This window comes from Neopsephotus bourkii, unplaced genomic scaffold, assembly GCF_033783945.1.
Source record: "Neopsephotus bourkii isolate Nb327-2 ecotype Australia unplaced genomic scaffold, CSIRO-AGI_Nbou_v1 NB_414, whole genome shotgun sequence".
Taxonomy (NCBI): Eukaryota; Metazoa; Chordata; class Aves; order Psittaciformes; family Psittacidae; genus Neopsephotus; species Neopsephotus bourkii.
The window spans coordinates 961,800-987,094 of record NW_026900918.1 but is presented as its reverse complement, the minus strand read 5'-3'; the positions used below and the strand labels follow the sequence as shown (position 1 = coordinate 987,094).

The 25,295-nt window shown below is 47.8% G+C and overlaps 1 protein-coding gene across 2 annotated transcripts; it reads left to right on the top strand.

The window, feature by feature from the left end:
- The first annotated feature begins 2,838 nt into the window (after nt 1-2,838).
- Nucleotides 2,839-24,806, top strand: BRPF3 (bromodomain and PHD finger containing 3). Of its 2 annotated transcripts, XM_061349454.1 has the most exons (13): nt 2,839-2,948; nt 4,564-5,966; nt 6,965-7,121; nt 8,467-8,598; nt 10,506-10,634; nt 10,983-11,295; nt 12,591-12,857; nt 13,533-14,024; nt 14,818-14,911; nt 17,470-17,567; nt 19,453-19,550; nt 21,281-21,435; nt 22,538-24,806. In XM_061349454.1, the coding sequence occupies exons 1-13, from the start codon at nt 2,880-2,882 to the stop codon at nt 22,719-22,721; spliced, it is 3,591 nt and encodes a 1,196-aa protein (XP_061205438.1). In that variant the 5' UTR covers nt 2,839-2,879; the 3' UTR covers nt 22,722-24,806. The 2 variants fall into 2 exon arrangements, with proteins under 2 accessions (XP_061205438.1, XP_061205437.1); XM_061349453.1 differs by lacking the exon at nt 2,839-2,948 and having other exon boundaries at nt 13,536-14,024.
- Nucleotides 24,807-25,295: the final 489 nt, after the last annotated feature.

The window sequence follows — 25,295 nt, the reverse complement described above, 5'->3', positions numbered from 1 at the left end:
CCCCAGAGCTGAACCCTGTGTTCCAGGTGGGGTCAAAACATCCAGTAGTGATGGCACAACAGTTGAGGACCCTTTCAGCAGAAGGGGCAAGTGCATTAAAAGTTGAACCTAACCCTAGAATTGTCTCACATTGTCCCTGATCCAGCGGGAGGTTCTCTCTTGTGGCCTGGTGCATCAGCTTGGCTACAGGAGTACCAGGGGGTCTGTAAAGATCTCTGTGTATGCCAGGGCAGGTGACTCTTGGCGGTGTCTGATGAGCATTGACACACTTTGTAGTAGATGTCAGTGTGGGTGTGGGGAGCATAAACCCTCGGCCGGAACATGAGGTAAATATGGCCCCAGGGAGAGCATGGAACATGGAGGGACATTGGCAAGGGCAGCAGGAATTTCACCAGCGTTTTGGTTGGCAAAGGAAAGGTGGAAATGGGGCTGCGACTGTTCCAGGGTGTTTTTCCCTCTGGCATCCATTGCTTTTAATTTATTGATGTGTTTCTTATATAGCTCCATGGGTGTCTGTTCCCCACGGCGCAGGAATGGGTTTTAAAAGGCAAGAAGCAGCTGCCCGGAGCTGCGTGGCTGCCAGCACAGGACAGCGATGAGAGGAACATCTCCAGACCTCATGTTTGACTTCATGTCCTGAAGAGTGGCAGAGTTTGGTAACCTTGAACCTCAAACTGTTTAGAGCTGTATGAACTGTAGCCACTGCCAGTAGTAGTGGTGCACCAGAGTGGAATGGGAGCCACGTTGTTCCCATCTGCTGCAATCACTGAAGTTCTTCGTCATGGAGGGACCTAGTTCTTCACTGGGATCACCAAGCTGTGCTGGGAAGGGCCAGGAAACTTCCCCAACAGCGCTGCCTTGAACTCCAGCCTTGTGTCCTCGGCAGGTTAGCAAAGAAACCTGGTGCTGGAAAGCAGCTCCTTGGTTGTTCAGTGTGGGAAGGCTGGAAAAGGACTGCAGTGGGAAGGAGGGGTGGGAAGGAGGCAGAAGTCTTGGCGGTGCAAGAGGGTTCCTTTGACCTTGGGCACGGCCAACACAGTTGCATGGGTGTAAATTACAGCAGCATTTAGCCCTTTAGAGGATCTGCTTGCACTGGATTTTCCAGTCTGTGTGTATAATAGGGGCCTCTATTGTGATGCTGTTTAGTACATGGATCTCTCAGGTTTTTTCCCGTGGAGCTTTTGACCCATTTGTACTAAATTTAAGTCTCCTGATGGCAGGCTTATGTTTTTTTAGTCACCTTTTGCAGCCCCTGCCCCCGGCATCTCTGGCCCACCAGCCTGAAAGCTGCTGGTCAGGAGAACTGAACAGCTCCTGAGCAAACACCTTGGGTAGAATTTAAGTTCATCCCCGTGGCTTCCTGCATTCAGCCACTGTGCTCAGTTGTGTTCTCTGGGAATCTCACCCCCTGCTCCCGGCGCAGTACCCGGCAGAAATGGATGATGGGAGCGTGGTTCGAAAGCCTTGAGCACACTGGTGACAACGAGGGGACAGCTGAACTTTCTTCTTTCACCTCATCAACCTTTGTCCATGGTGGGACAGAGCCCTCATGGGCTGGAACAGCATTTAGCCCCACTGAAGCCAAGTCTGTTCAGCGTTTCAGAGTGCACAGGTGCTGTTTGCAGAAGGATTCTTTTTTATCTGTGACTGGGAGGTGTTTTCAAGTGCGCCAAGAGGATCAAAACGTTCCTAGATTGTGCTTCAAAGTTTCTGTTGCTGCGGGGAAGGTCACAGGGTTCAGTGCTCAGTGTCTCTGAGCTGTTTCATTGCTGCTTTCAAGGTATTTTGGAGGTGGGTAGCTCTGTCTCTCCTAGTATCTGGGTGCATCTCTTATCCTGGGCACTCAGCTCTTGCTGGCAGAGATTTCAATGCTGGTTTAGGTGCTTCTGTGTAGCACTAAGGAATAGTGTGTTTTACAAATGGGTTTGTTTATGGCAGTGGTGGAAATCCCACTTCAGGTAATTTTGCTAGACAGTACACTGATAGTTTCACTAAAGCATCAGGAACCCCAAAGCCTTTGTTTATCCTTTCAAGATGTAAAATAAACCTTCCTTAAGATGCTTGTTCCACTGGAATTTGCTCATGCCTCAGCACTCCCAGCTAACACCTTGTTTTTCCTGAACACAGTATTAATGATGAATGTAGTCAGCTCATGCTGCTTACTTTATCCTCCAATATCTTTCTTCTCATATACCTTTTTGCCTCCAGTATCTTCTGAATTTGGTACTTCTCTCTGGAATAAGCTTCTGGAAGGGACTTCTTCTCGGTCCTGGTCCTGCGAGGCACTGCTTGCTCTGACTCACACATTTGAGCCTTTGTGGAGCTGTGTCCCTCACAGCAGAAATAATGCAATGGTCAAGAACAATTTATGGGTTTGGAGTGGGTTTTCTTGTCTGCATGTCCCACACAAAGGGGCTGAAAGTGTGGATTGGCTTAAATAAGGGTGAGGTTCTGGTTCAGGCCTCTGTGTAGCAACAGATAAGCTCTGGGCTAACTTATCATTTGCTTTTCTTTGTCTCCTCTTGTTTGTTTCAGCCTCAGCCCGTTTCTTCCCAGAAGGCACGTTCCCATCCCTGACACTGCCCTTCTCACTTGCCTTACTCACTTGGCTTCCTCTGTTTTCCCTCTTTGCTGCCTCCCTCCTTTGCCCTCTGCTGCCATGTCCCCATCCTCCCGCAGATCATCTCATCCAGGCTCCAGGCTTTCTGCTCTGCTCCCTGTGATGGGCACCTCCTTAATGTCAAGGGCCGACTCTCAAATAGTTATCTGGGTTGCTGATTAGCAGTTTGTAAGGGCAGAGCTGGCTTGGGCTTTTCATTAAGGCTCTGGGCAAATACCCTTTCTAGCTGCTTTCCTGCTCGTACCCCTGTGGATCCTCCATGCAGAACTGCCTCAGCTGCCTGAACATGGATTGTGGCTCCAGAGGGGCTAATGCTGACCCAGAGCTAGTAAGTCCATCTATATCCTTGCTGCTTGTTCCCATGCTCATTCCCTCTTTGCTTCCTCAAGGATCCCACTGAAGAGCAGAAGGGTTCTCAGCTAGCACCTGCTGTGTTGCTCAGTTCATTCTCTGGTTGTGTTTGGGATCTTGTGACCCATTTTGCTTGTTGGGAAGGACACGATCCCTTCAGCATGTGGACTGAAGGGACTGAGTGTCTGGAGAGCAGTGTGAGGAACAGCTACATCGGTGAGAGATGGGGGAGGAAAGCTGGAGGATGGTTTTGCACTACTTCTTGCATCCACAGTGTGGGAAGGGAAGAAGTAGTGGACAACTTGGAGGAGCTCCATCCCAACCTAAGGGAGCACCGCTAATTTTCTCATATGGAGCTCCGTGACCAAAAGAAAATGGGAACTGCTTTCATAGGACAGGAACAGTGCTTTCCTTTCCATCTGGAAAACATCCAGCACATTCTGTGTGCTATTAGGGTTATAGAAGAAAAGCCACTGGCAAAAGAAGAGACAAACTCCTTGGCTTGTGTGAATTTAGTATATGAAGGTGCAAGCACAGGCTGGGCAGAGAAGAGATTCAGAGCAGCCCTGCGGAGAAGGACTTGGGGGTGCTGGTTGATGAGAAAATGACCATGAGCCGGCTTCAGTGTGCGCTTGCAGCCCAGAAAGCAACCGTATCCTGGGCTGCATCAAAAGGAGTGTGACCAGCAGTTCGGAGGAGGTGATCCTGCCCCTCTACTCTGCTCTTGTGAGACCTCACTTGGAGTATTGTGTACAGTTCTGGGCCCTCAACATAAGAAGCACATGGAGCTGTTGTAGCAAGTCCAGAGGAGGCCATGAGGATGCTCAGGGGTCTGGAGCACCTCCTGTATGGAGCCAGGCTGAGAACATTGGGGCTGTTCAGCCTGGAGAAGAGAAGCTGCGTGGGGACCTCAGAGCAGCTTCCAGTGCCTGAAGGGGGCTACAGGGATGCTGGAGAGGGGCTCTTCATTAGGGACTGTAGTGATAGGACAAGGGGTGATGGGTTCAGACCGAAACAGGGGAAGTTTAGGCTGAATATAGGAAGTTCTTTACTGTAAGGGTGGTGAGGCACTGGAATGGGTTGCCCAGAGAAGCTGTGAATGCTCTATCCCTGGCAGTGTTCAAGGCCAGGTTGAACAGTCTTGGGTGACATGGTCTAGTGTGAGGTGTAAGAGGCGGATGTTGGAACTGGATGGTCTTAAGGTCCTTTCCAACCCAAGCTATTCTATGATTCTGTGAGAAGTACTATTTAGGTTTCAGGGGATCTGAATGTTTTGCTGAGCTGAATGCATAGCAGTGTTTGGATGCTGCTGTAAAATCAATTTGAACTCATCTGGTGGTATGGGGGTATGTACGTGTCCTGACATGCAAATAAGGAAGGTTGGAGGGTGCTCTCATAGACATTTCAAGAAATGGTTGATATTTCCATTGCCCGCTTGTATCTAAGAAAATGTAAAGACTCAGCAAGGTTGAAATTGCTGGAGTCTCTTGTAGAAATGTTATTCTATTGCAATGCTGAGTGAGTTTTTGGATCTGTACTGCTCCTTGCTTGTCTCATTGGCTTACGCTGTCCCCTGTCCTGGGTTGTTACAGGGTCTCTGGACTGCAGGGATGAGGAAGCCTCGGAGGAGGTCCCGGCAGAGTGTGGAGGGGAGGCGTTCACCTTCACCCTACAGCCTCAAGTGCTCACCCACTCGGGAGACACTGACCTATGCTCAGGCCCAGCGGATTGTGGAGGTGGACATTGATGGGCGGCTTCATCGTATTAGCATCTACGATCCCTTAAAGATCATCACAGAGGATGAACTGACTGCCCAGGACATCACAGAGTGCAACAGCAACAAAGAAAACAGTGAGCAGCCCCTTTTCCCTTCCAAATATAAGAAAACCTCTTCCAAAGGCAAGAAGAAGGAGTCCTGCTCCAAACATGCACCAGGGACATCTTTACACTTACCCCAGCCCAACTTCCGTGTGGTGGACTCCTTCAGCCAACCAGAGGCTCCTCCTCTCCCTGCCGCCTACTACCGGTACATTGAAAAGCCTCCTGAGGACCTTGATGTAGAGGTGGAGTATGACATGGATGAGGAGGATCTGGCATGGCTGGAAATGGTCAACGAGAAGAGAAGGGATGATGGTTATGGCACAGTTTCTGCTGACACTTTTGAGTGGCTGGTGGATCGGCTGGAAAAGGAGTCGTATCTGGAGAGCCGGAACAACGGGGCTCAGCAGTCCCTCATTGATGAGGATGCCTTCTGCTGTGTCTGCATGGATGATGAGTGTCACAACAGCAACGTCATCCTGTTCTGTGATATCTGCAACCTGGCTGTGCACCAGGAGTGTTACGGCGTGCCCTACATCCCTGAGGGGCAGTGGCTTTGCCGCTGCTGCTTACAGTCCCCTTCTCGCCCTGTGGATTGTGTCCTTTGCCCAAACAAAGGTGGAGCCTTCAAGCAGACCAGCGACGGCCGCTGGGCCCACGTGGTTTGTGCCATCTGGATCCCAGAGGTCTGCTTTGCAAACACTGTGTTCCTGGAGCCCATTGAAGGGATAAATAACATCCCCCCAGCTCGTTGGAAGCTCACATGCTATATCTGCAAGCAGAAGGGCATGGGAGCTGCTATCCAGTGCCACAAGGTGAACTGTTATACTGCCTTCCATGTCACCTGCGCCCAGCGGGCCGGTCTCTTCATGAAGATTGAACCCATGAGGGAGACGAGCATCAACGGCACGACGTTCACCGTGCGCAAGACCGCCTATTGTGGGAGTCACTCCCCACCTGGGACTGTGAGAAAAGGGTCTGCAGCTGCTGGTGCTGAGGGGCAGGAGGCCTCTGTGAAGGAGGAGGCAGGGGAAGAAGCCAATTCTGGCCCTCCCAAAGGATCTCTGAAGAAGAACCAATTGAGATTGAAGCAGAAGATCAAGAAGGAGCTTGGTGATGTGACCAGTGGGCGTTCGTCTTTGCCCATGGTGACAGTCACACAAATTCCCTCTTACAGGTGAGTGTCACAGGTTTAGGGAAGGAGGTGGACAGGGTCTGTTTTGAGGACTTGATCCCTCTTGTTAGCCTTGTGAACACTGAATCTGCAGTCAGGACTCACCACTGGCTGTCTTCAGAGAGTGCTCTGCAGAACCCTTCCTGACCACATGAGTGCTGAGGGCACGCTGTGGTTTCCCTGCTTTACTGTCACAAACTGCCAGGTAACACGGAATCTGTGGAGGTCCCTAACTGAAAACAGCTCTTTAGCATCTGGATTCACACAGATGGCTGTGAAGATGTTCTTAAAACACTTCAGGCGTTGCAGGTTGGCAGGCAGATAGAGGTCATCCTGCTATTAAATAGTTTTTAGTCTCCTCATTTCATAGTTTAATTCCTTTTATTGCAAAGCAAGTTAAACCTGTCAGTGTTGTAAGCAGCTTTGAATTTGGCTGTGTGTGGGGTTTTGCCTCCCACTTATCTCACAGAAAAGTAGGTAGTGCTGCTAGTTTGGTGTGTTACCAAGTGTGGTGATGTGTTGCTGGTATTTTAACAGATAAGCTTTGAAAAACTGTTGATAAGGCACCACATATAATCTAATGAATGGTTCAAAAAGGTTAAAATAGGTGGTACGTGATTCTTGGACTCCTACCAAGTTAGTTTCTCAGACCCCAGCTTAATAGCATCAGACTTAAATGTCCCCCAGGAAAGTTCTTGATGCTGAAAGTAGTTTTGAAATGAGGGCTTGGAGCTGAATTTGTGGCCGCATACTTTGACTATGCTGTGGTGAGTGCTTGGTGAGAACCTCCAGCTGAGCTGCTGCTCACATAGGTTATACTGTGAAAAGCAGGCACATAAGTTTTCATGGTGGGGAGGTTGCACATTGTTCCAGTTGCATTTGTAGTTCAGAGTGTGCATTGACACACAAAGCTTCATTAGGAATTATGATGGCATCACCAGGGTCTATGGAGTCTTGGTTGCTTTGGGGTTGGCTCCACAACACCTCTTTGCTTCCTTCAGGCTCAACAAGATCTGCAGTGGCCTCTCCCTCCAGAGGAAGAACCAGTTCATGCAGAGGCTCCACAACTACTGGCTGCTGAAGCGCCAGGCGAGGAATGGGGTGCCCCTGATCCGGCGCCTGCACTCACACCTCCAGTCCCAGCGGAACACGGAGCAGGTACTGGCCCCCAGTGGGACCCACATGGGAGGATAGAGAGCTTGCTTTCGGGGATGAATGTGCTTGCACGGCTGGGAAGAGGAATGAGGGTGAAAGGATCAGAGGGTAAACTGATCTAAGTCTCTTTTGGTCTCTTCTTGGTATGCTGATGCCTGAAGAGCTGAGTTAGTATATCAGTGCCACTAGTATTTCAGATGCCACTAGAACCGGTGTTGAGGAGCCAGCAGATAAGAGAATCAGGAGACCCAGGACTGTGCAAGGGTGTGATGGGCCCTTGGTGGAATCATCTTTTAGATGAATCATAAAACCACATTCCTCACGTGTGATTAGAAATCCCCTCCTCAAGAAAAAGGGTCAGCTTGGGTCATTCTTCCTGCAGCTTCAGTTTCCGACCCTCCCATGCACATTCATGTGGAAGTTTAGTCATATCCAGTAGCTCTGGACTCCTTTGCTTCCTCCTGTGAGCTGGCACCCAGAGTCACTCAATCTCAATGCTGTTAAACAGCACTGAGTTTGGATCAAGTCAGTGGTGAAGTCATGAAGCAAGTTGACTTGCTTCTAACATGGACTCTAACATAAGCTGTCAGTAGGTGCTGTGCCTGTTGTGCACGTTGCACACGTACATTTTTACTGTAGCTGGAGAAATTTATAGGCGTTTGGTTTACATGAAGTCTGCTCTGGGTGGATAATAAGAAAACCTGTTTTCCGCTCATCAGTCTGGAGCTTGGGGAAGTGCAGCATTTCCTTGGTGTATTTGGCAATTTACTGTAAGTAAGTTCTTAAAACCGAATGTCCTATAAATAGAATCCATCAAGACCTTGGCGAAACAATTGTCCTCTCCTGGCAATCATGTGAAAGTGTGTGCACTTCAGGTACATCCTCAAACCCACTTAAAAAGCTACAGATTTAGGAAAGGATGGATGATTGCCACTGAACTGTGTCTTGGAAGGCGTGAGCATTGGCTCTTCCATTGTGTTTTGGTGAATCTCTTTCCCTGATTATTTCTTATTGGTTACAAGGAGGGTACTGTTAGCTCTTTCTCTGCTCACTTTGCCTTTCTTCTGTAAAAGCTTTGGGCTGCTTCTTCCATGCACAGCAGCTAAGAGAAAAATTTGCAGCCTTTCTAATGAATTTGGGTGTTTATACCCAAGTATGTACTGAAGCGTCGTCCCAGAATGTAGCTACAGGCCTAACTTCACAGATAACATAATACCCAGAAAGGCTGATGCTGTGTTTGTTAGCTAAATGGGGCATCATTTATAGGCAGGAGGAAAACTGGGAGAGCAGTTCCCAGGGGACACCTAGAAAGAGGTTTTATTTCTAGCCCTGCTGCTATGTCTTCCAGAAGGAGCAGGATGAGAAGACCAGTGCAGTAAAGGAGGAGCTGAAGTACTGGCAGAAACTGCGGCATGACTTGGAGCGGGCGCGGCTGCTCATCGAGCTGATCCGTAAGAGGGAAAAACTCAAACGGGAGCAGGTAGGGAGCTCTGGCTGTCAGAGTGCTGCACTGACCTCTAGTCCCATGCAAGCTCCCCATGCTGCAGGAGGCACAGGGCAGTTCTCTTCTCACAAGGTCTGACCATTGGATTTGCATCTCTCCCTGTGTCAGTCCCGAGCTTGCACTGCTCCCTCAGAAGCAGCACTGGGCTGCAGCAAGCTGGGAAAATGGATTTGCATAACTAAGAGTGAATTTGATTCTTGACCTACAGCACCACTTCTGTTTCTGGGCATGGAGTAGGTGTTTTGCAGAGCGGAAATTAGATTGCCTTTAATGATTATTGCAGGAGATTGGTAACACCTACTCCAGAGAAAGAGCTAAATCACAGTTCTGCTCCTGATCTCTAAAGCTAAAAATTCACATGGTTTGCCCTCTAGTTCCTTTTTTTTTTTTTTTACAAGAAAGAAGTTTTATGATGGATACCATTTACTAAATTTTCCAATTTCTTCTTTGATCTGTGTGCTGTTCTCCAAAGTTGCACAAGTTAAGGTTGCTTCCCGAGCTTGCCAGCTTTGTCTGTTGAAGGTCTTTGTTTGCCATGCCTGGTTGGTCTCTGCAGTCACAACTGTGCTCTCTGGCACCAGCATCTTCGAGGACAGCTTCATTAGAGACTCACCCTGAGCACTGTTAGCCTGTGTGCATGACCTCAGGCACTGCCTGGGTGCTCTCGGGCTGTCTGCAGGGAACCATGCAAAGGGAAAGCAGCATCCTCTGTGATCACAGCTTCTCTGTGAGCTGTTTTTTCATGACCATAAACTGCCCACAGCCTTTTTGATGGACCCCTTTTTTGAGGTCTTTTTTGATGCAATTTTGGATAGGAAGATCAAAAGAAGTCATTCTTGGGTTTTGTTTGCTTTCAATATCTTGATAAATCCTTATGACAGTTGGCTAAAACTATAGAAGCTTTGGTGTCCCTTATAAAAGGATATCACAGAAAAGTGTATACCTAGTTGGACCTCTCTCCCAGCCCAGCTTTTAGGTGGGTGGAGAAGGATGCTCCAGAGTCCCAAGTCTTTGTTTGACTTCTTTCCTTGTTTTGGGGGAAGAGCATGGTCTTTATGTCCCATCTTCATTCATTCTCTTATTGATGCTGTCTTGTTTAGCCCACCAAATACAGCTTTTTGTAAACAGATTTGCTTTCCTTTGCTACTGAAGTGGTTGATTTAATGACATAATGAGGAATTATAAGATCAAAGAAATGAAAACGTTAAGGGAAAACTAAATACTTCTGCTCTATTCCAGTCTCCTTTGAACAAAGTTTCATTGTAAGAGGTCAGACTGGTGCTACAACTTGCTCACTTGAAAGCAAACTTCATAAAGGATGGAAGAAACTGTATTAGGGACTTGCAGACATCTAACCACTGCTGTTTGGCTTCTGCCTTGACGTGTGAGAGCTTAAATCCTGAGCTTTGTTTGTGCTCTTTAGTCTAATTATGGATGTTTATGTAAACACCTGCATACTTCTAACTTTTGTATAGTGTTGCTAATAGGCATAATAACATCTTGAGGCAGGGAGTTCTATAGCTTATTTTACCAGGCATGAAAGGCTTCTTCCTGGTTTCATTTTTAGTTGTATTATCTTCTAATTTTCCAGCCTTTCCTCTTGGTTTGGTTTGATGAGATTGGATAAGCCCAAATTCCCCATACAAAAAGATTGAACTGTGCAGTTTGACTCTGCAGATCTGCTGATGTGCATCCTGCAAGTGAAGAAGACAAGGTGTTTGCCAGAATTTCTTCAGCAATGAGTGTCCTAGGCTGGTTGTGGTGATGTGGGGTTGCCACCACCGAGTAGAGGTGCGGTGATGACTCAGGAGAAATCAGAGGGAGACACCACTGGTGTATCCTGTCCTCTATAGTTGTGCTCATCACTGCTTTCCCATCCCCAGGTGAAGGTTCAGCAGGCTGCCATGGAGCTGCAGCTCACCCCTTTCAACGTGCTTCTGCGCACAACACTGGACCTGCTGCAGGAGAAGGATGCTGCCCAGATCTTTGCAGAGCCTGTTAACCTGACCGAGGCAAGTCTCTTTCCTAGAGGTGTCTAATGGGTTTTAGATAAGGTGGTTCTGGGTAGAAGCATTGGAAGCCACCTTATCCCAAGCTGCAGTTGGATTAAGGGTATCCCAAAGAGAACTCACAGTGGGGGTACCCTTCTGGGCCAGAAATAGTGTGTTGCTTTCTGAAAGCTTCAGCACATCTCAGTGATGTTTTGCAGAGCCAGGATGTGTCTGCCTTGACTGAGTGATACAGAAATGAACCACTGGTGCTGCCCTTTGATAGTGGAAAGGGCACTGAGTGCTTATGATGGATGCGCTCTAGTTGGCTAGTAAATGGTTTTTGTAATTGTACAGGTTTTATATGTTTAGGTTCCAGATTACCTGGAATTCATTTCCAACCCAATGGATTTTTCCACCATGAGGCGGAAGCTGGAGTCTCACCTGTACCGAACATTGGATGAGTTTGAGGAAGACTTTAACCTTATAGTTACCAACTGCATGAGGTATAATGCTAAAGACACGATTTTCCACCGAGCAGCTGTCCGGCTCCGAGACCTCGGAGGAGCGATATTGCGCCATGCACGGCGGCAGGCTGAAAGCATCGGCTTTGACACTGATGTGGGGATTCACCTGCCTGAGTCACCCAAAACTGAGGACTTTTACCGCTTTTCTTGGGAGGATGGTGAGTGTTAGCCTTTGTTTTTTTCAGGTAGATCATAACTGTGTTCTTTGTTCTGAGCATGTCACTCAGCCTGCTGGAAATCAGAGCCACCATTCAGCATACAAGAGTTTTCCTATCCATGTTTACCTAAGTATATATCTAACTGCTTTAGAGCCTCACAGGGCAGGATTTCAGGTGTGCCGGGCGCTCTGAGCTAGGTGCAGCTTTGGAAGAAGCTGTTCCCTGTGAGGGTGCTGAGGCGCTGGCACAGGGTGCCCAGAGAAGCTGTGGCTACCCCATCCCTGGCAGTGCTCAAGGCCAGGTTGGACACAGGGGCTTGGAGCAAGCTGCTGCAGTGGAAGGGGTTCCTGCCTGTGGCAGGGGTTGGAGCTGGAGGAGCTTTAAGGTCCCTTCCAACCAAACCATTCTATGATTCTATGTCTGTCTCAGAAGAGCTTTGTAACTGCCCATGTTATTTGATTTGTGCCATGGCTCTAGTACAAACTTGGTATTTTAAAGAACAGGGCAAAAGTGGATCTAGGATTTCTTTGCTCTGATGAAGGCCTGTGCATTTCATTGTAAATTGGTAAGGTGCAAAGCAACTGGGTTCGATTGGGCACTGAGGGGTGGCAGGAGCTTGATGTAGGGTTAATGTCCTGGGACACAAGCAGTCTTTCTAGCTGAGACGTCCCATTCATAACATGACCACATCCATTTCCACTGCCATCTGGAGATGCAGTTCCAAAGCATTGGTTGAATAACTTGTCTAAACTTAGCATAGAATATTGCTGGCATCCAGCATGCAGAGCTTGCAGTCTGCCATCAAGTTCATAAATGTTGCAGCCTTTTAGGTTTCTGATGGATAGTCTCTTAGGAAACTTGTATATATGAGAGCACATCTGTCAGCTGTCTGCCCCGCTCCTGCAGATGCCAGCCCTTCAGCAGAGCCAGAGGAATGGCAGACATGTTGTGTTTTGACCAGTTCTGTCTGTGATCTGATTTTGTTGTTTAATCTGGAAATGAAATAGGTTTCTGCCAAGGACCTGCACTGTGAGTTGTGATGGGTGCAGACTTATGTCCTTTCACTGTTGCTCCTGGGACAGTAATGGGAACTGGAGGGCAGAGCAAGTTATATCAGCTGCCCTTTACCCAAATGAAGGAAGTCCGAGCTCCAAGGTTAACAACTGCTGAATCTCCAAACTAAAGCAGTTGCTTCATGAGCAGTATCAAAGAGAATGAGGAATGGCAAAGGTCCCAAATGCTTCTTCAAGAAGCCTTACTCCTTCCCTTCACTGTTATAATCTCTTTTGGTGCAGTGGATAACATCCTCCTCCCAGAGAACCGGGCTCACCTCTCCTTGGAGGCCCAGCTGAAGGAGCTTCTGGAGAAGCTGGACATGGTGAGCACCATGCGGTCCAGTGGCGCCCGGACGCGACGTATCCGGCTTCTGAGACGGGAGATCAACTCCATTCGACAGAAGCTGGCCCAGCAGCAGAACAAGACCATGCCCAGTGGAGAGCCTGTGCTGAGGGAAGAGGGCCTGGATAAAACACCAAGGGAAGGGGATGAGGAAGGGGAGAGAGGTAAGAGATTACAACAGGATACAGGAGCATGCAGTTCTGGTGTCCTCAACATAAAACAGACTTGGAGCAAGTTCAGAGGAGGCCACCAGGCTGATAAGGGGACTGGAGCACCTCTGGTATGAAGACAGGCTGAGAACACTGGGGCTGTTCAGCCTGGAGAAGAGAAGCTGTGTGGAGACTTTGAGCAGCTTCCAGTGTCTGAAGGGGGCCTACAAGGATGCTGGGGAGGGACTCTTCATTAGGGACTGTAGTGACAGGGCAAGGGGTGATGCGTTCAGACTTAGATAGGGGTAGTTCAGGTTAGCTATAAGGCAGAAGTTCTTTACTGTGGGTGTGGTGAGACACTGAAACAGGCCACCCAAAGAAGTGTATATGCTCCACCCCTTGCAGTGTTCAAGGCCAGGTTGGACAGAGATTTGGGTGACATGTTCTAGAGTGAGGTGTCCCTGCCCATGGCAGAGGGGTTGGAACTGAATGATAAGGTCCTTTCCAACCCAAACCATTCTGTAGTTCTTTGATTTTAGCTCCAGCTCTCTAGTGCATGCCAGCAGTCAAGACCTGCTGTTTCTCCTATCTGTAGCCTTTGTGAAAGGTGGGAATGGCTGTGGGATAACTCTTTGGGAGGTTTGGGAGATAACTGTTTCTAAGATGTTCAAGCAGACTCTATTCCTTTAGCAGATTGTTCCAAGCCCCCACACCCTCCAACCCTGGAGCCCACAGGACCTGCGCCCTCCCTCTCAGAGCTGGACTCTCTGCAGGATCCTCCAAAGCTCAAACCCATCAGTGAAGGCAAGTCCTTGAACCAGCTGCACAAGAGGGTGGTGTTGAACAGGGAGCTCTTTGACAAGAAGGCTCTGGAGCGGGAGAGCCAAGCCTTCCAGCGCCTGCTCAGCGACAATGGGCTCAACGGGCTGGCCTTGCCCCCTGCAGATACCCCTTCCAGCCCTGCCTTCAGCGGCGTGGGCAGACGGACATCTGTCCTGTTCAAAAAGGCTAAGAATGGAGTGAAGCTGCAGAGGGGCCTGGACTGCTCCCTGGAGAACGGGGAGGACCAGCAGCTTTCACCCTCGCGCCCCGATGGGGAGCAACAAGCCCGGAAGCGGCCGCGGAGCAGGACCTGCAGTGAGAGTGATGGAGAGAAGTCACCCAGGCAGGCAGGACAGAAAGGTAATTCCTTGGGATTTCTCTTCCTTCTGAACCCTTGGAAACTGTGTGATGGGGCTGAGGGAGTAGGAATCCAAAGTAAAGATGTCTGCATCCAAACTACTCACCTGAAACTCACTTTATGCTTGAGGGAAACAGTGACCGTCATCAGATGTGCCTGGTGAAAGCTCCAGCTCTTCCACACGTCTGCAATAGGGCAGACAAGACATGTCTGTAAGGGATTGCACCTCTCTCTTTCAATGACTGTACATGGAGTTTCTAGTAGCTTAGTTCCGAGCAGAGCTACAGAAGGGCTGTGGAGCTGGTGCAGGGCCTGGAGCACAAGTGTGGTGAGGAATGGCTGAGGGACATGGAGAGGTTTATTCTGGAAAAAAGAAGGCTCAGGGGGGACCTTTTTACTCTCTACAACTGCCTGAAACCAGTTTTTCCTAGAACATTTTTCTCTCAGCATGTCTTCCAAATGACACTGGGAAGCCAGATGAGCAAGTGGTTCATTTCCTGGCCTCTGAGCTTCCCTGGTGAGCTGGCTCTCCTTTTCCATCCCTGGGCACTGCTCTAGCACTTGCTTCTTCAGACACTGCCTAATGTTTTGTGTGTTTCTGGTAGAAATACCTTTATTGGCCACCTTTTGGTTGCAGCTGAGTCTGGGGAACTCAGTACAGAATTTTCCTCTCTCACTGAAGCACTCATCTTTGTGGAAGTGAGTCATGGGGCAGTGGCCCCACCTGAGCCTTGGTAGCATCTTTGGGTGTTGCTGCTTCTTCTCTGGGCTGATTCCCACTTGTCTCCTTGGCAGGAGTGACCAATGGCTTTCTGAAGCACACAGAGAGTGGCTCTGACTCTGAGTGCAGCTCTGGCCTGGGCAGTGGGCTGGTATTTGAAGCCTGCAGGTAAGTGCCCTGAACAAAACTGTCCTCAGAACACCTTCTGTGTCTGGATTAGCCTGCCTTGTTTTATTGCTCAACCTCTTTGTTTCAACCGCAGACCAAACTGTTACTTATTTTGTGTGTTGATCCTAAAAGACAAAGAGCTTCTGAGGTTCCATCACATCCTATTAAACCCAAATGCAGTGCTTCATTTTCAAGCAAATGGGTATTCTGTTCCTCAATGCGTGCAACATCCTCTGCTGATGGATGCATACCTTCTTGCAGCTCTTGAGAGCCAAAAGTAGGAAAACCTTGAACCCAAATGTCCTGTTCAGCACTACAGGTGAAGCTACCTGCTGAATTCCTGCTTTCTTCCTCTCAGGGGCTTAAAAGCAGAACTGGGCACTTCAAACAGACCTGAACAGACTTAAAGCAAACATCTGTCATCTTTTGGTCAGATGTTGGGGTACCATATCTATTTTCTGGTCTACCTGTCCAGCCCTCCTAACACTCTAGTAATTGCACGGCCCTTTTACTGCGTGGTAAAACCTGCATTTTGCCACAATCACCTTTATGTGGCAGGCTGAGGACATTTGACCTCCATGGTCATCCAGGAGCATCCAGGACAGGCAGAAGCACAACTTTCTTATTGATACTCTTAGTAATATTTTCAGTGCCTTGAACATGTTGTTGCCCTCTGCTTGTCTTTGATGACCCCAAGGATGATCCATCATTAGAGAAATATGTTCAGACATTTCCTCCCAATGCATGTACTCAGTTAGTCCTGTAAGATTTCAAGCTTGCAGTGTCATTTGGGCACTTGCAATCATAAAACTCCCCATGTCCCCCTGTTCTCAGGTCTGAACATACAGACTGGTTGAAGTTTCCAAATGAAAACTTTGCTCTGCTCTGCAGGTGATCCTAAATGTTGGCTCTCAAAAGAGGTGGATAATTCTGCAGTTGTAGCTAAGGTTTGATTAGTGTTTCCATTATTAATCTGTTCACAAAGGCTTTTTTTGCCCATGACGAAGGGCAAGGCCCTGGGTTCAGAGAAGCAGGTTTGGTGCCAGGGCTTTTCCCTGTGGCAGAGGGGTCCTACTCCACAATCAGGTGCCAGACAGCCTGAGGGAAGCATGTGGCACCACAGTAAATGATGTCTCAGCACAGGCTGAGCCCCTTGGTGGTGTGGCACCTCCAGCTCTTCTCTGAGTTGGGACACCCACCCATTTTGTCATCTCTCCCCTCTTCTCTGGGCTGTGTGCCCTGATCTTCAGATCAGTCGTTGCCTCTTCTGTAAGCTGGATGCTTACAAAAGAGGCATCAGCCCATGCAGGTCTCACCAGAAGGTCATTGCAGGAGGGTTGGACGAAAAGACTTTTGAAGATCCTTTCCAGCTGTGCTTCTATTGTGATAAACTTGTCAAGTAAGGAGCTGCATCAGAGGGAACAAAAAGGAGACCTGCATTCACACATAGTTGAAGCCTCGTTTAAATGAGGGCTCTTGTGTCATGCAGGAATCCTTCACTGGGTGAGAGTACAGTCAGAACAGGACCAGGAGCCAGGAGCTTCCCTTCAAACCATATCTTGGCCTAATGGCCACACTGTACTCACCTCTGTTTGCCCCTCTGTAAGCAAGGGAGACAAATTGGGATTCACAGGGGAGTGTGGGGAGTTGTTAGTTGGTGTTTGTATAGTGCTTTGAAGATGAAACGTGTGATGTAAATGCTTACTGCAATAATTGCCAGCAATTCACATAGCAAAACTTACATTAGAGCTATGTGATATCCACAAAAGAAGGAATTAAAACCAAGCTGATGTCTCATGGATAACTTGTACAATTACTCTATTCAGGAACTGCTCTGTTTACTCCTTTTTCTCCAGTCTTTCTTTTTGAGCACCAGCTTCACCCAGAACGGGTTATTAGAAAACTTTAAAAGAAAAATAGAAAAGAAATCCTCAAGAAGTGAAAGAAACATGATTGCTTGAGGTGGAGGTGATAGTCAGTTTTCTGTCTGTAATATTTGTAGTAATGAGGTGAAGGCCATGGGCCGAGAGAGTCCCAGCTGCATAGATACTCTCCATCCCTGGCAGTGTTCAAGGCCAGGTTGGACAGTGTCTTGGTTGACATGGTCTAGTGTGTGGTGTCCGTGCCCATGGCAGGGGGGTTGAAGCTATATGATCTTAAGGTCCTTTCCAACCCAAATCATTCTGTGATTCTATGCTTGATTCTGTATTGGAGCCGTGTTGGAGGGCTGCTCAATTGTCTCTGATGTCAGTATACAGCTGGCTGAGCCCATGCAAGGTCCAAACATTACCACGTCAGTTCTTCAGCATGAGGGCTTTGCTGGGTTTCTTTCTTTGTTCATAGCTTGGTTTCTGGTGGGCCTCTTTTATTGCTTGTGGCAAAGCTGGGATGATGTCCAGTGTACTTGAACCAGAAGAAATGTATTGACGATTCACTGTTCTTTTCATGTCAGTGATGTTACAGGGTTTGAAACGGAGCTGCGAAATCCCTTTCTTTGGCTTTGTTCTCAAGGGCAGTCTGCTTTCTCCAAATGCCTTTCTTTTGCATCTTTCCAACAGCGGTTTGATGCCTCCCAAGCGGAGTCGAGGGAAGCCGGCTCTTTCCCGAGTGCCCTTCTTGGATGGTGTGAATGGAGACTCTGATTACAGCAGCTCAGGTGAGAACAGCTCTGCAGTACATCCTGTGCTGGTCCCAAGGCTTAATCTGATCCAAGGGAAGAAGGTCTCAATGCAGGAACCAGTCCTGGGTGAACTACCCAGGTTGTCCTGTCAGGCTGCTTACCTGCCCATGCATTGCTGCCTGCTTGGTTACAGGTATAGGTTATTGCATAAAAGGTGTTTCCTGCTTTCACATTTGCTGGTGTTGTCCTCAGATGCGTGCTTTCTGTCCATCTGGTGTGTATGATGCACCTGGAACTGTTTTCACCTGTTTTGCAACTAGTTCTCTTCAGCGATGCTGCAATACAAGCAGTAAGTCATCATTTTATGTAAGAGAAGTCTCTCTGGAGAGCACTTTGTGGCTGCTCCCTCTTGTATTGCTGTCATCGCTTTCAGGGTCTTTGTAACAAAATTGTCTTTGCCAAACGGTGCTGTACAGCTGTAAAACTAAGTCACGCTCCTCTAGTGGTACACAAGGCACTACACTCATCTTGCAGTGCTCACAGGAGCAGATTCTTGTCTTCCTTACAGTGTGTCAGTGCTCGAGTTATGGCAGGTCTGTGATGAAATCAGGACTCGGCTTTGACTCCCTGGTACTCCCTGTACAGCCCCCGTGTGCTTGCTCCCGTCTCCCTGGGAACCGTTATTATCGCAGACCCCAGGCACTCAGCAGGCTGCTTTGGAGATAAGCTCACAGGGCAGGGCTGGTGCTGGGAGAACTGGAATCAGTGGGAGAATTCTGCGGTTTAGAACATCGTTTCATTATGGAGGAATGCAGTAGTGGAGAAGCACGTCAGATCCGTTTGGCAGGGAGCTCTTTTGGGTCATACTCAGTGTTTTCTAGATACAGTTTAAGTTCTGGTAAAGCCAGTGTTTGACCATATCTCCCCCAAAGCAAGTACTGCTTGCTGTAGAATTCACATTAATGGAGATTACTCCTTTTCCAGGACCAGGACCTGGCAGATGAGTTATTCATCTCTTGAATGGATCCTTTGCCATGCCATACTTCTGACTGAAGTTTGAAAAATTAATGGTTAATGGACTTCTGTCAGTTAGAACCAGGCATTTCCCATAGACATCAAATACCCCCACAGTATTATGGTATCAGAATAATCTACAGATTAGTATTTAGGAGGAGTAAAAAGGAGCTGTCTGAACAGTGGCTCAAAGTAATCTCAGATACATCTTCATCCGTTCCATTGAGGATGGATTTGGCTTGGTGGAGCCTAATGAACCAAATTCATCTCTCATATACCCATTTGATTTCAGTGGTACAGCAGCTGTTCACTCCAGAATTGAATTTGATTCATAGTTCCATATTGAAGAGTTCATCTGAAGCTACATGCACTAACGGATTTAGACCCGTGATCTGGGAGACTGTGGTGTTATCTTAATGCAGAACTGACAGAGCATAAAGAAGGCTGGACATTCGCCATAGCCAGGCTGGATCTCACTGCACCTTACCTTTTACCATAAACTTACTGCAGATGAGATCTTCCTTGCTGCAGAGAGCCCTTACCACCCCTGGTTTGGATACTCAGAGCATATAGGTGTAAACAGTGAACAGCTTTCCATTTTGCTCTAGATCTCGGTTAAGAGAAATGGTTTGGGATTATGCAGATGATGCAATGACAAAGAGCTGGACAATAGCTTTGTTATGTAAAAAAGTGCAGTTCCAGCTTTCTGCTTGCTGAAGAATCAAATAAAAGAAGAAAACTGAAATATTGCCAGTTATGTTCTAAGTAGCTGATTGCTACTTAGCATCATCTCTTGTAGCTGATTGCTGCTGGGACAGTGCAGGCCATCACACCCAGGTTTCTTGTGTTATCATAAGCCCCTGGCTAGCTGTCGCCCTCCTAAGCCATGTCTCCTTCTGTCCCTTAGGCAGGACTCTCCTGATGTCCTTTGAGAGTCAGGCTGAGCTGGAGCCCTTGGAGCTTGTGTGGGCCAAGTGCCGGGGCTATCCCTCCTACCCTGCCTTGGTAAGTACACCAGTGCTTTCATGCATCCTGTCCCCGCATTGCAGGTAGCCCAGAACACAGTGCTAGTGTGCAGCGTAACCAGGCAGAACAGGAAAACTTCCCAAAGTCATACAGTGTGCCCTTTTTATTTCCTTTTCCCTTTGCACAGTGAATTTCCCTGTGTTCCCTGTTGCCGAGCATTGCAGAGGGTTCATAAAACACCGTTCTCTCAGTGTCAGGAATAGGAGGAGATCTTTCCTCTCCTCTCCTATTCACTCTGTAGGTATCGGGAAAGTGATCAGTACTGCTGGCATGACAAGACCTACATTTTACAAAGTCAGGCACCAGGTTCCACTGGTGTCCAACTGTCTGCACAGTTCCCTGTATAGTGAGTACAACTCCCTATGGTCTCGTGATGGACATATCCTCTTCCAATAACCATATGTTTGATTTAAATATAAGTTCATGTGTTTGCACCTAGTCCTATGACTATAGTTCCTTAACATTTATGCATCTTTGGATATTTGACTGTTAAGGTGAAATTCATAAACCTGGCTTCAGTTCCAAAGCCAGCACAATGTGGAGTTGTTGCTAGGAAGTGCCAGTACCACTGCAGGCTTTTACGTGCTTGCTAGGTTATCAACAGAGATGGCTGAAGTGAGTTCATAAATAAGAACATGGGATAGAACAACATTTTGGTTTTTCTGCTGCTTTTAAATAGATCCCTTGAGACGTGGCTCTTCTGCCATCTCTAAGTGGGAGTCCACAGGAGGGAACAGCTGTGGATCTGCTAGCTGTGTTGGCCAGCCAAAGCGCTTTTAGATCCCTGTGTTGCTATGGCCAAAGTTAAACTGTGAGTTAGGATGGAATTAAACACTGGGATTGCCCCCTAAAAGGCGTATTTCTGTAACAGTCTGTTGCAGTGCTGGAGTCTTCACTTCAGTTCCTGCAGTTGGCCAATGCTTTTGGAGCCCTTAGGAGCCAAGATCGGGAGGCAAACAAGAGCACACTGAGTGTTGCGCACATGGCAGGGGGCTGGAACTAGATGATCCTTTCCTTTCCAACCTAGATGGTCTTTTCCTTTCCAACCTGAACCCTTCTGCGATTCTGTGATTGTGTCCACCCTTTGCTTCTCCTGCCATAATCACATAGCACAGTGTCTGACACTGACTCCTGCTTTATATGGGGACAATAACTGTGTCTGTTGTTACTCCCCTCCAGTGACCCAAGTCTGTGCTCCCCATCCCTGATAAAGCTGGAACTGCTCGTCCACTCTCTCAGAATATTGACCCTGATCCTGCTCTCGTAGCAGAACAAATCTGAGCGATGCCACTGAAGTCAACTGGACTGCAGTGGAATGGAGCTGGTGTTAACCTCACTGTGCCTGCTGCCTACAGCAGTGGTGCTACGTTTGTATGAATTTGGAGTGAGGGAGGGAAATCCTTCATTGAACACAATGATACTGAGTTTCTACTAAATCACAATTGGTGTAAATGCAGCTACATCCATGCAGAACAACACACTTACAGCTTTTCCCTTTTTTAACATCAGGTGCTTGACTTTTGGACTGACTGGCTTCTCTTCCACAGGGGAAGACAAAAAGAGCCACTGAGACAGAACATTCTGCTTACCCATCCCAAGTAGATCTTCATTGTCTAGCTTTGATAGACTGAAAGAACAGAAAAAGAAAATGCATTTTCTGCAGTACTTGAAGGGGTTTGTGCTTAAATGTCCTTTCCCTGTATCACTAGATAATTGATCCCAAGATGCCACGTGAAGGTTTGCTCCACAACGGAGTCCCCATCCCAGTTCCACCCATGGATGTGTTGAAGCTGGGGGAACAGAGGCAGACAGAGGCAGGAGAAAAGCTCTTTCTTGTCCTTTTCTTTGACAACAAGAGAACCTGGTGAGTGCTGTGGCAGAGAGGGAAGAAGATTTAACATAATCTCTGGTATATGGGAGCATGAAGGGGTTATGATGATGTTACATGGAAACTGGAGATTTTAAACATACAGCAGTCACAAAGACCCATAAGGAGGGCAGCATGCTTTTCCTGCCCCAAAAGCATGACATCTAACATGGTGAACAGCCCAGCATCCTTCACCCACAGGTCACATTGCCACAAAAATACTGAGGCACGTGGAGAACCAATTCCATAGTCCAAATCTGCAGCAGGGTAGAGAGAGCATTTGACTTTAAAACACCAGCAGACTGAGCAGCCAGTGCAGTGCTGCGCAAAAGACTGGCCAAAAATCTCCAGGGTAACATTTTCCAAACGCTGGGTTTATTCCGTATTTAGACTTGCCTGATCTTGTCAGAGGTGCTGAGTACCTGCAGTTTTCACATCAAGGCATTTATGTAAGATGGAAATGTAGGTGTAAGCACCTGGTTCAGGGCAAGCGAAATACCTCAAGGCCTGTTGTATCTCAGGCTGCATCTGCTGATTTTAGTATCAGTGGCTGACCATGTTTACCATGCTCACATGGTAACAATAACCCAGCCGCATATAATAAGCCACAAACCAGTGATGTCCCTTAAAAAATAAAGCTTTGAAATCCATGTATGAAACAATAGGAAAATTGGAACCCTGGAGAACTGCGCTGGAAGAGGTGAGTCCCCGCAGTAAGGCAGCAGCCACATGCTGAACCCACTGGATTATTTAACCGGACTCGAAACTGAAACTGCCTTTGCAAGGAAAATCACCCTTTCCTTAGCTTGGCCCTGCTCTGGTGAATGTTTACACTCTTAAGGAGCCACTTAGGGTGGGTATGAGAGCCAGGCACACTGGAGCAGTCAGTCTCCTGCAGGGAGCTTGGGAGGCCTTCAGTGATGTGGGTCAATGGTAGCCTTGGCAGTGCTGGGGAACAGATGCACTTTGATGATCTTAAAGGTCTTTGCCAGCTTTGTTGATCCTATGATTACGAGGGCAGGAGGCCGTCAGGTCTTTGTTCTTCCTTCCCCTTCCCCTCTGGATGTCTTTGGTGACTGGGCTCCGCACTCTGTTGCAGGCAGTGGCTTCCTCGTGACAAAGTCTATCCCCTCGGCGTGGATGACACCGTGGATAAGTTAAAGATGATGGAAGGACGCAAAACCAGCATCCGCAAGTCTGTGCAGGTGGCATACGACCGAGCCATGATCCACATGAGCCGTGTGCGGGGGGATCATCCCTTCCTTACATCCAGCTACCTGTAAGGGCTCGAGGCGGCTGGTCCTCCTCTTTCTCCAGAGCCCATGCTCGCTGCAGTGGCAGAGCGGATCACTGCGTGCCCTGACCGGCCAGGGGACACTGATCCCAGCGGGTGTCAGCACTCCTTGAGGTACCCTGAAACGTGCCAAAAAACCTGTCCAGCTGCTTTCTGAATGTGTCTCACCGAAGAGCTGGCAGGAGGTGAAATGCAGAGCCTGCAGGGCCAGGAGGAGGGTAGTTAGGAGAAGCTGCTGTGACGGGAGCCAAGGTGAGCCGATGCGGTGAGCAGAGCACAGCACTGGGATGTTTGGACCTCGGGCACCTTTCTCAGGGGGTTTTAAGTCATCAACCAGTCCTGAGTAATTCCCAGGAACCCGTGACCACTGTAACTGAACCAGGATCCTTTATGGAAATCGCAACTGGACTTTCTTGTGCCAAATTTACCCAAACCATCATTGGCCTTTTCATTTTACTTTGTTTTCAATGACATTGATGGTCCCATCACATTCAAAACCAAAAGGCGTAGCTGAGAGCTCACCTTCTGCTCTTCCTGCCTACGTCCATAGTGTTCTCAATGTTCGATTTCTCTCATTTAGTTTACAAAAGCTTGAGATATTTTGGTAACCTTCCCCTCTGCTGCACACACTTACATGAAAGAGCTTTAAATATGGAAAGCAAAGTACCTGATCTGTGTGTGTGTGTATGTCCTAGTCATTGCTTTGGTAGTTTCACATGTATATGCTGATTTCTGTGACTGTACTTGCTCCAGCATTTCATGTCATGGTTTAGTACAGAACTGAGTCTAAGCAAAGAGAGCTTCCTTCTTTTAAGAAGCAGAACTAATTTTGGAGGTGTCTGATGAGCTGGAGCAGCTTTGCAGGCACTGAGGTTGATCAGGGTTGGAGGGAGGTACATCTTCTGTGTTGCTTATGCACATTTGGTGTAAGGCTCCTCTTCCTTTCTTCCTTCTTTTCTGTCCCTACTGTGTTCCTCTGGCTTGGGTTGGGTTGAAACCAAGCACTCAATAGAGCACATGACCATTCTGCCTTTCTTCCTTCTCCCATGCACACGTATCCATTCCCCAGTGTGTGGGTCTCCAGCATTGTCATCCATTGAATCCCAAACCCCAGCTCTGCAGACAATCCCTGGCTTTTTGGGTTTGCATTGCAAAAAACAGGGACAACTCGTGTTTGGAAACTTGATGACAAAATCTTTTCTATTAGCCAAGGACTTGGTGGTTTCTTGTCCTGTGTATCCCTTTTTGCTTTCCCATGTGAAGAACCAAAGGTGCAGAGCAAGATTGTAGATTGAATTATCATCATTTCGCTTTTTAACTCAGTATTTTTTTATTATTTTAACTTTTTCATACTGAAGAGAATGTGGGGGGGGTTCAAAATAATAATAATAATAATAATTGTTAATGACTAATAGGGAGTAATCACTGCCATTTCTACTTGGTCTACTTTTTTAAGATACCACTTCTTATACATTCGGATGTGGAACCACACTTTAAGGAAGAGATTCCTGTAACATATAGAGATGGGGCGTAGGATTTTATAAAAACAATAATATTAATAATGCCTATGGAGGGTGGCAAGGGAAGGACGATGTGTAAATAGCTGTAAAATACTGTTCTAAATTATTTAGACCTCTTGTCACCATTCTTGAAGTCCTCAGTTGTGTTGCTGGGTCTTTGATGTGCCCACAGTGTAATTTATTTAAAGGAACATACACTTTGCAGGTGGTAGCTCAGCTGTGGACTCGTGACCTGTGTATATGTTTTAAGATCTTGGGAATCGGGGTTTTGGGGGGGTTGGTTTGGTGTTGAAATGCCATTTTAGGCTTGGAATTGGCTGATATCCTGCTGTTACTCCGGGACCCAAACGTTACTGTCAGTCTGCTGTAAAGCACAGAGCGCTCTATTTATTGTAGAAAGTGAGTTTATTTGCTTTCTAGAATTGTTTATATCAGATGGTATAAGAGAATAAGAAAATCTATGCTTGAAAAGAAGATGCTAATTTTACCTACTATAATCTGACTGTCTGAGACTATATTTTCTCTCTGAGAAATAAATGTTCTAATGTATAAAATCAGAGTCCTTCCTTGTTATTGTTGAACTGAGGTCAAGGACATCGCTCACCATGGTGGGTTTTGTTCATCCCAGTCGTCCCAGTTGCCAGGTGGAAAGAGCAATGACAGGGAAGGGGAAGGAGCATCTCCAGAAGGCGCTTGCCCCATGTGCAGCAGGTGACAACATTGGGTGGTGGAAGATGGGAGCCCTCTGGCCTGGGGCTGGCTGAGAGCCCCTAGAGGGATGGGAATTGGGAATACGGGGCTTCAGTCCCATCTCTGGTGATGCCTTGGTGGACCTGGGGGTTTCTCAGCAGGGCTCTTGCCTTGTCTCTTCCCAAAGATGCATTTTCCCCTCCTGCGCAGGGGGATTGCTGCAGGTGGGGCTGCACCACCAGGACCCCTGGCTCAGGGAGAGCAGCAGGGGATGGGCAAGGTATTAAAAGCAGAATTCTTCCATTTACTTTCTACCATTTCCACCTGTTGCAAAACCAAGGAGGATTTATCAA

What these genes read in the sequence shown, in the direction of transcription:
- BRPF3 (XM_061349454.1), top strand. Translation starts at nt 2,880, where the DNA reads ATGCAGAACTGCCTCAGCTGCCTGAACATGGATTGTGGCTCCAGAGGG. An exon ending in CTAATGCTGACCCAGAGCTA is followed by an intron (nt 2,949 to 4,563) that starts GTAAGTCCATCT and finishes GGGTTGTTACAG; the next exon opens with GGTCTCTGGACTGCAGGGAT. An exon ending in CTGGTATTTGAAGCCTGCAG is followed by an intron (nt 14,912 to 17,469) that starts GTAAGTGCCCTG and finishes TCTTTCCAACAG; the next exon opens with CGGTTTGATGCCTCCCAAGC.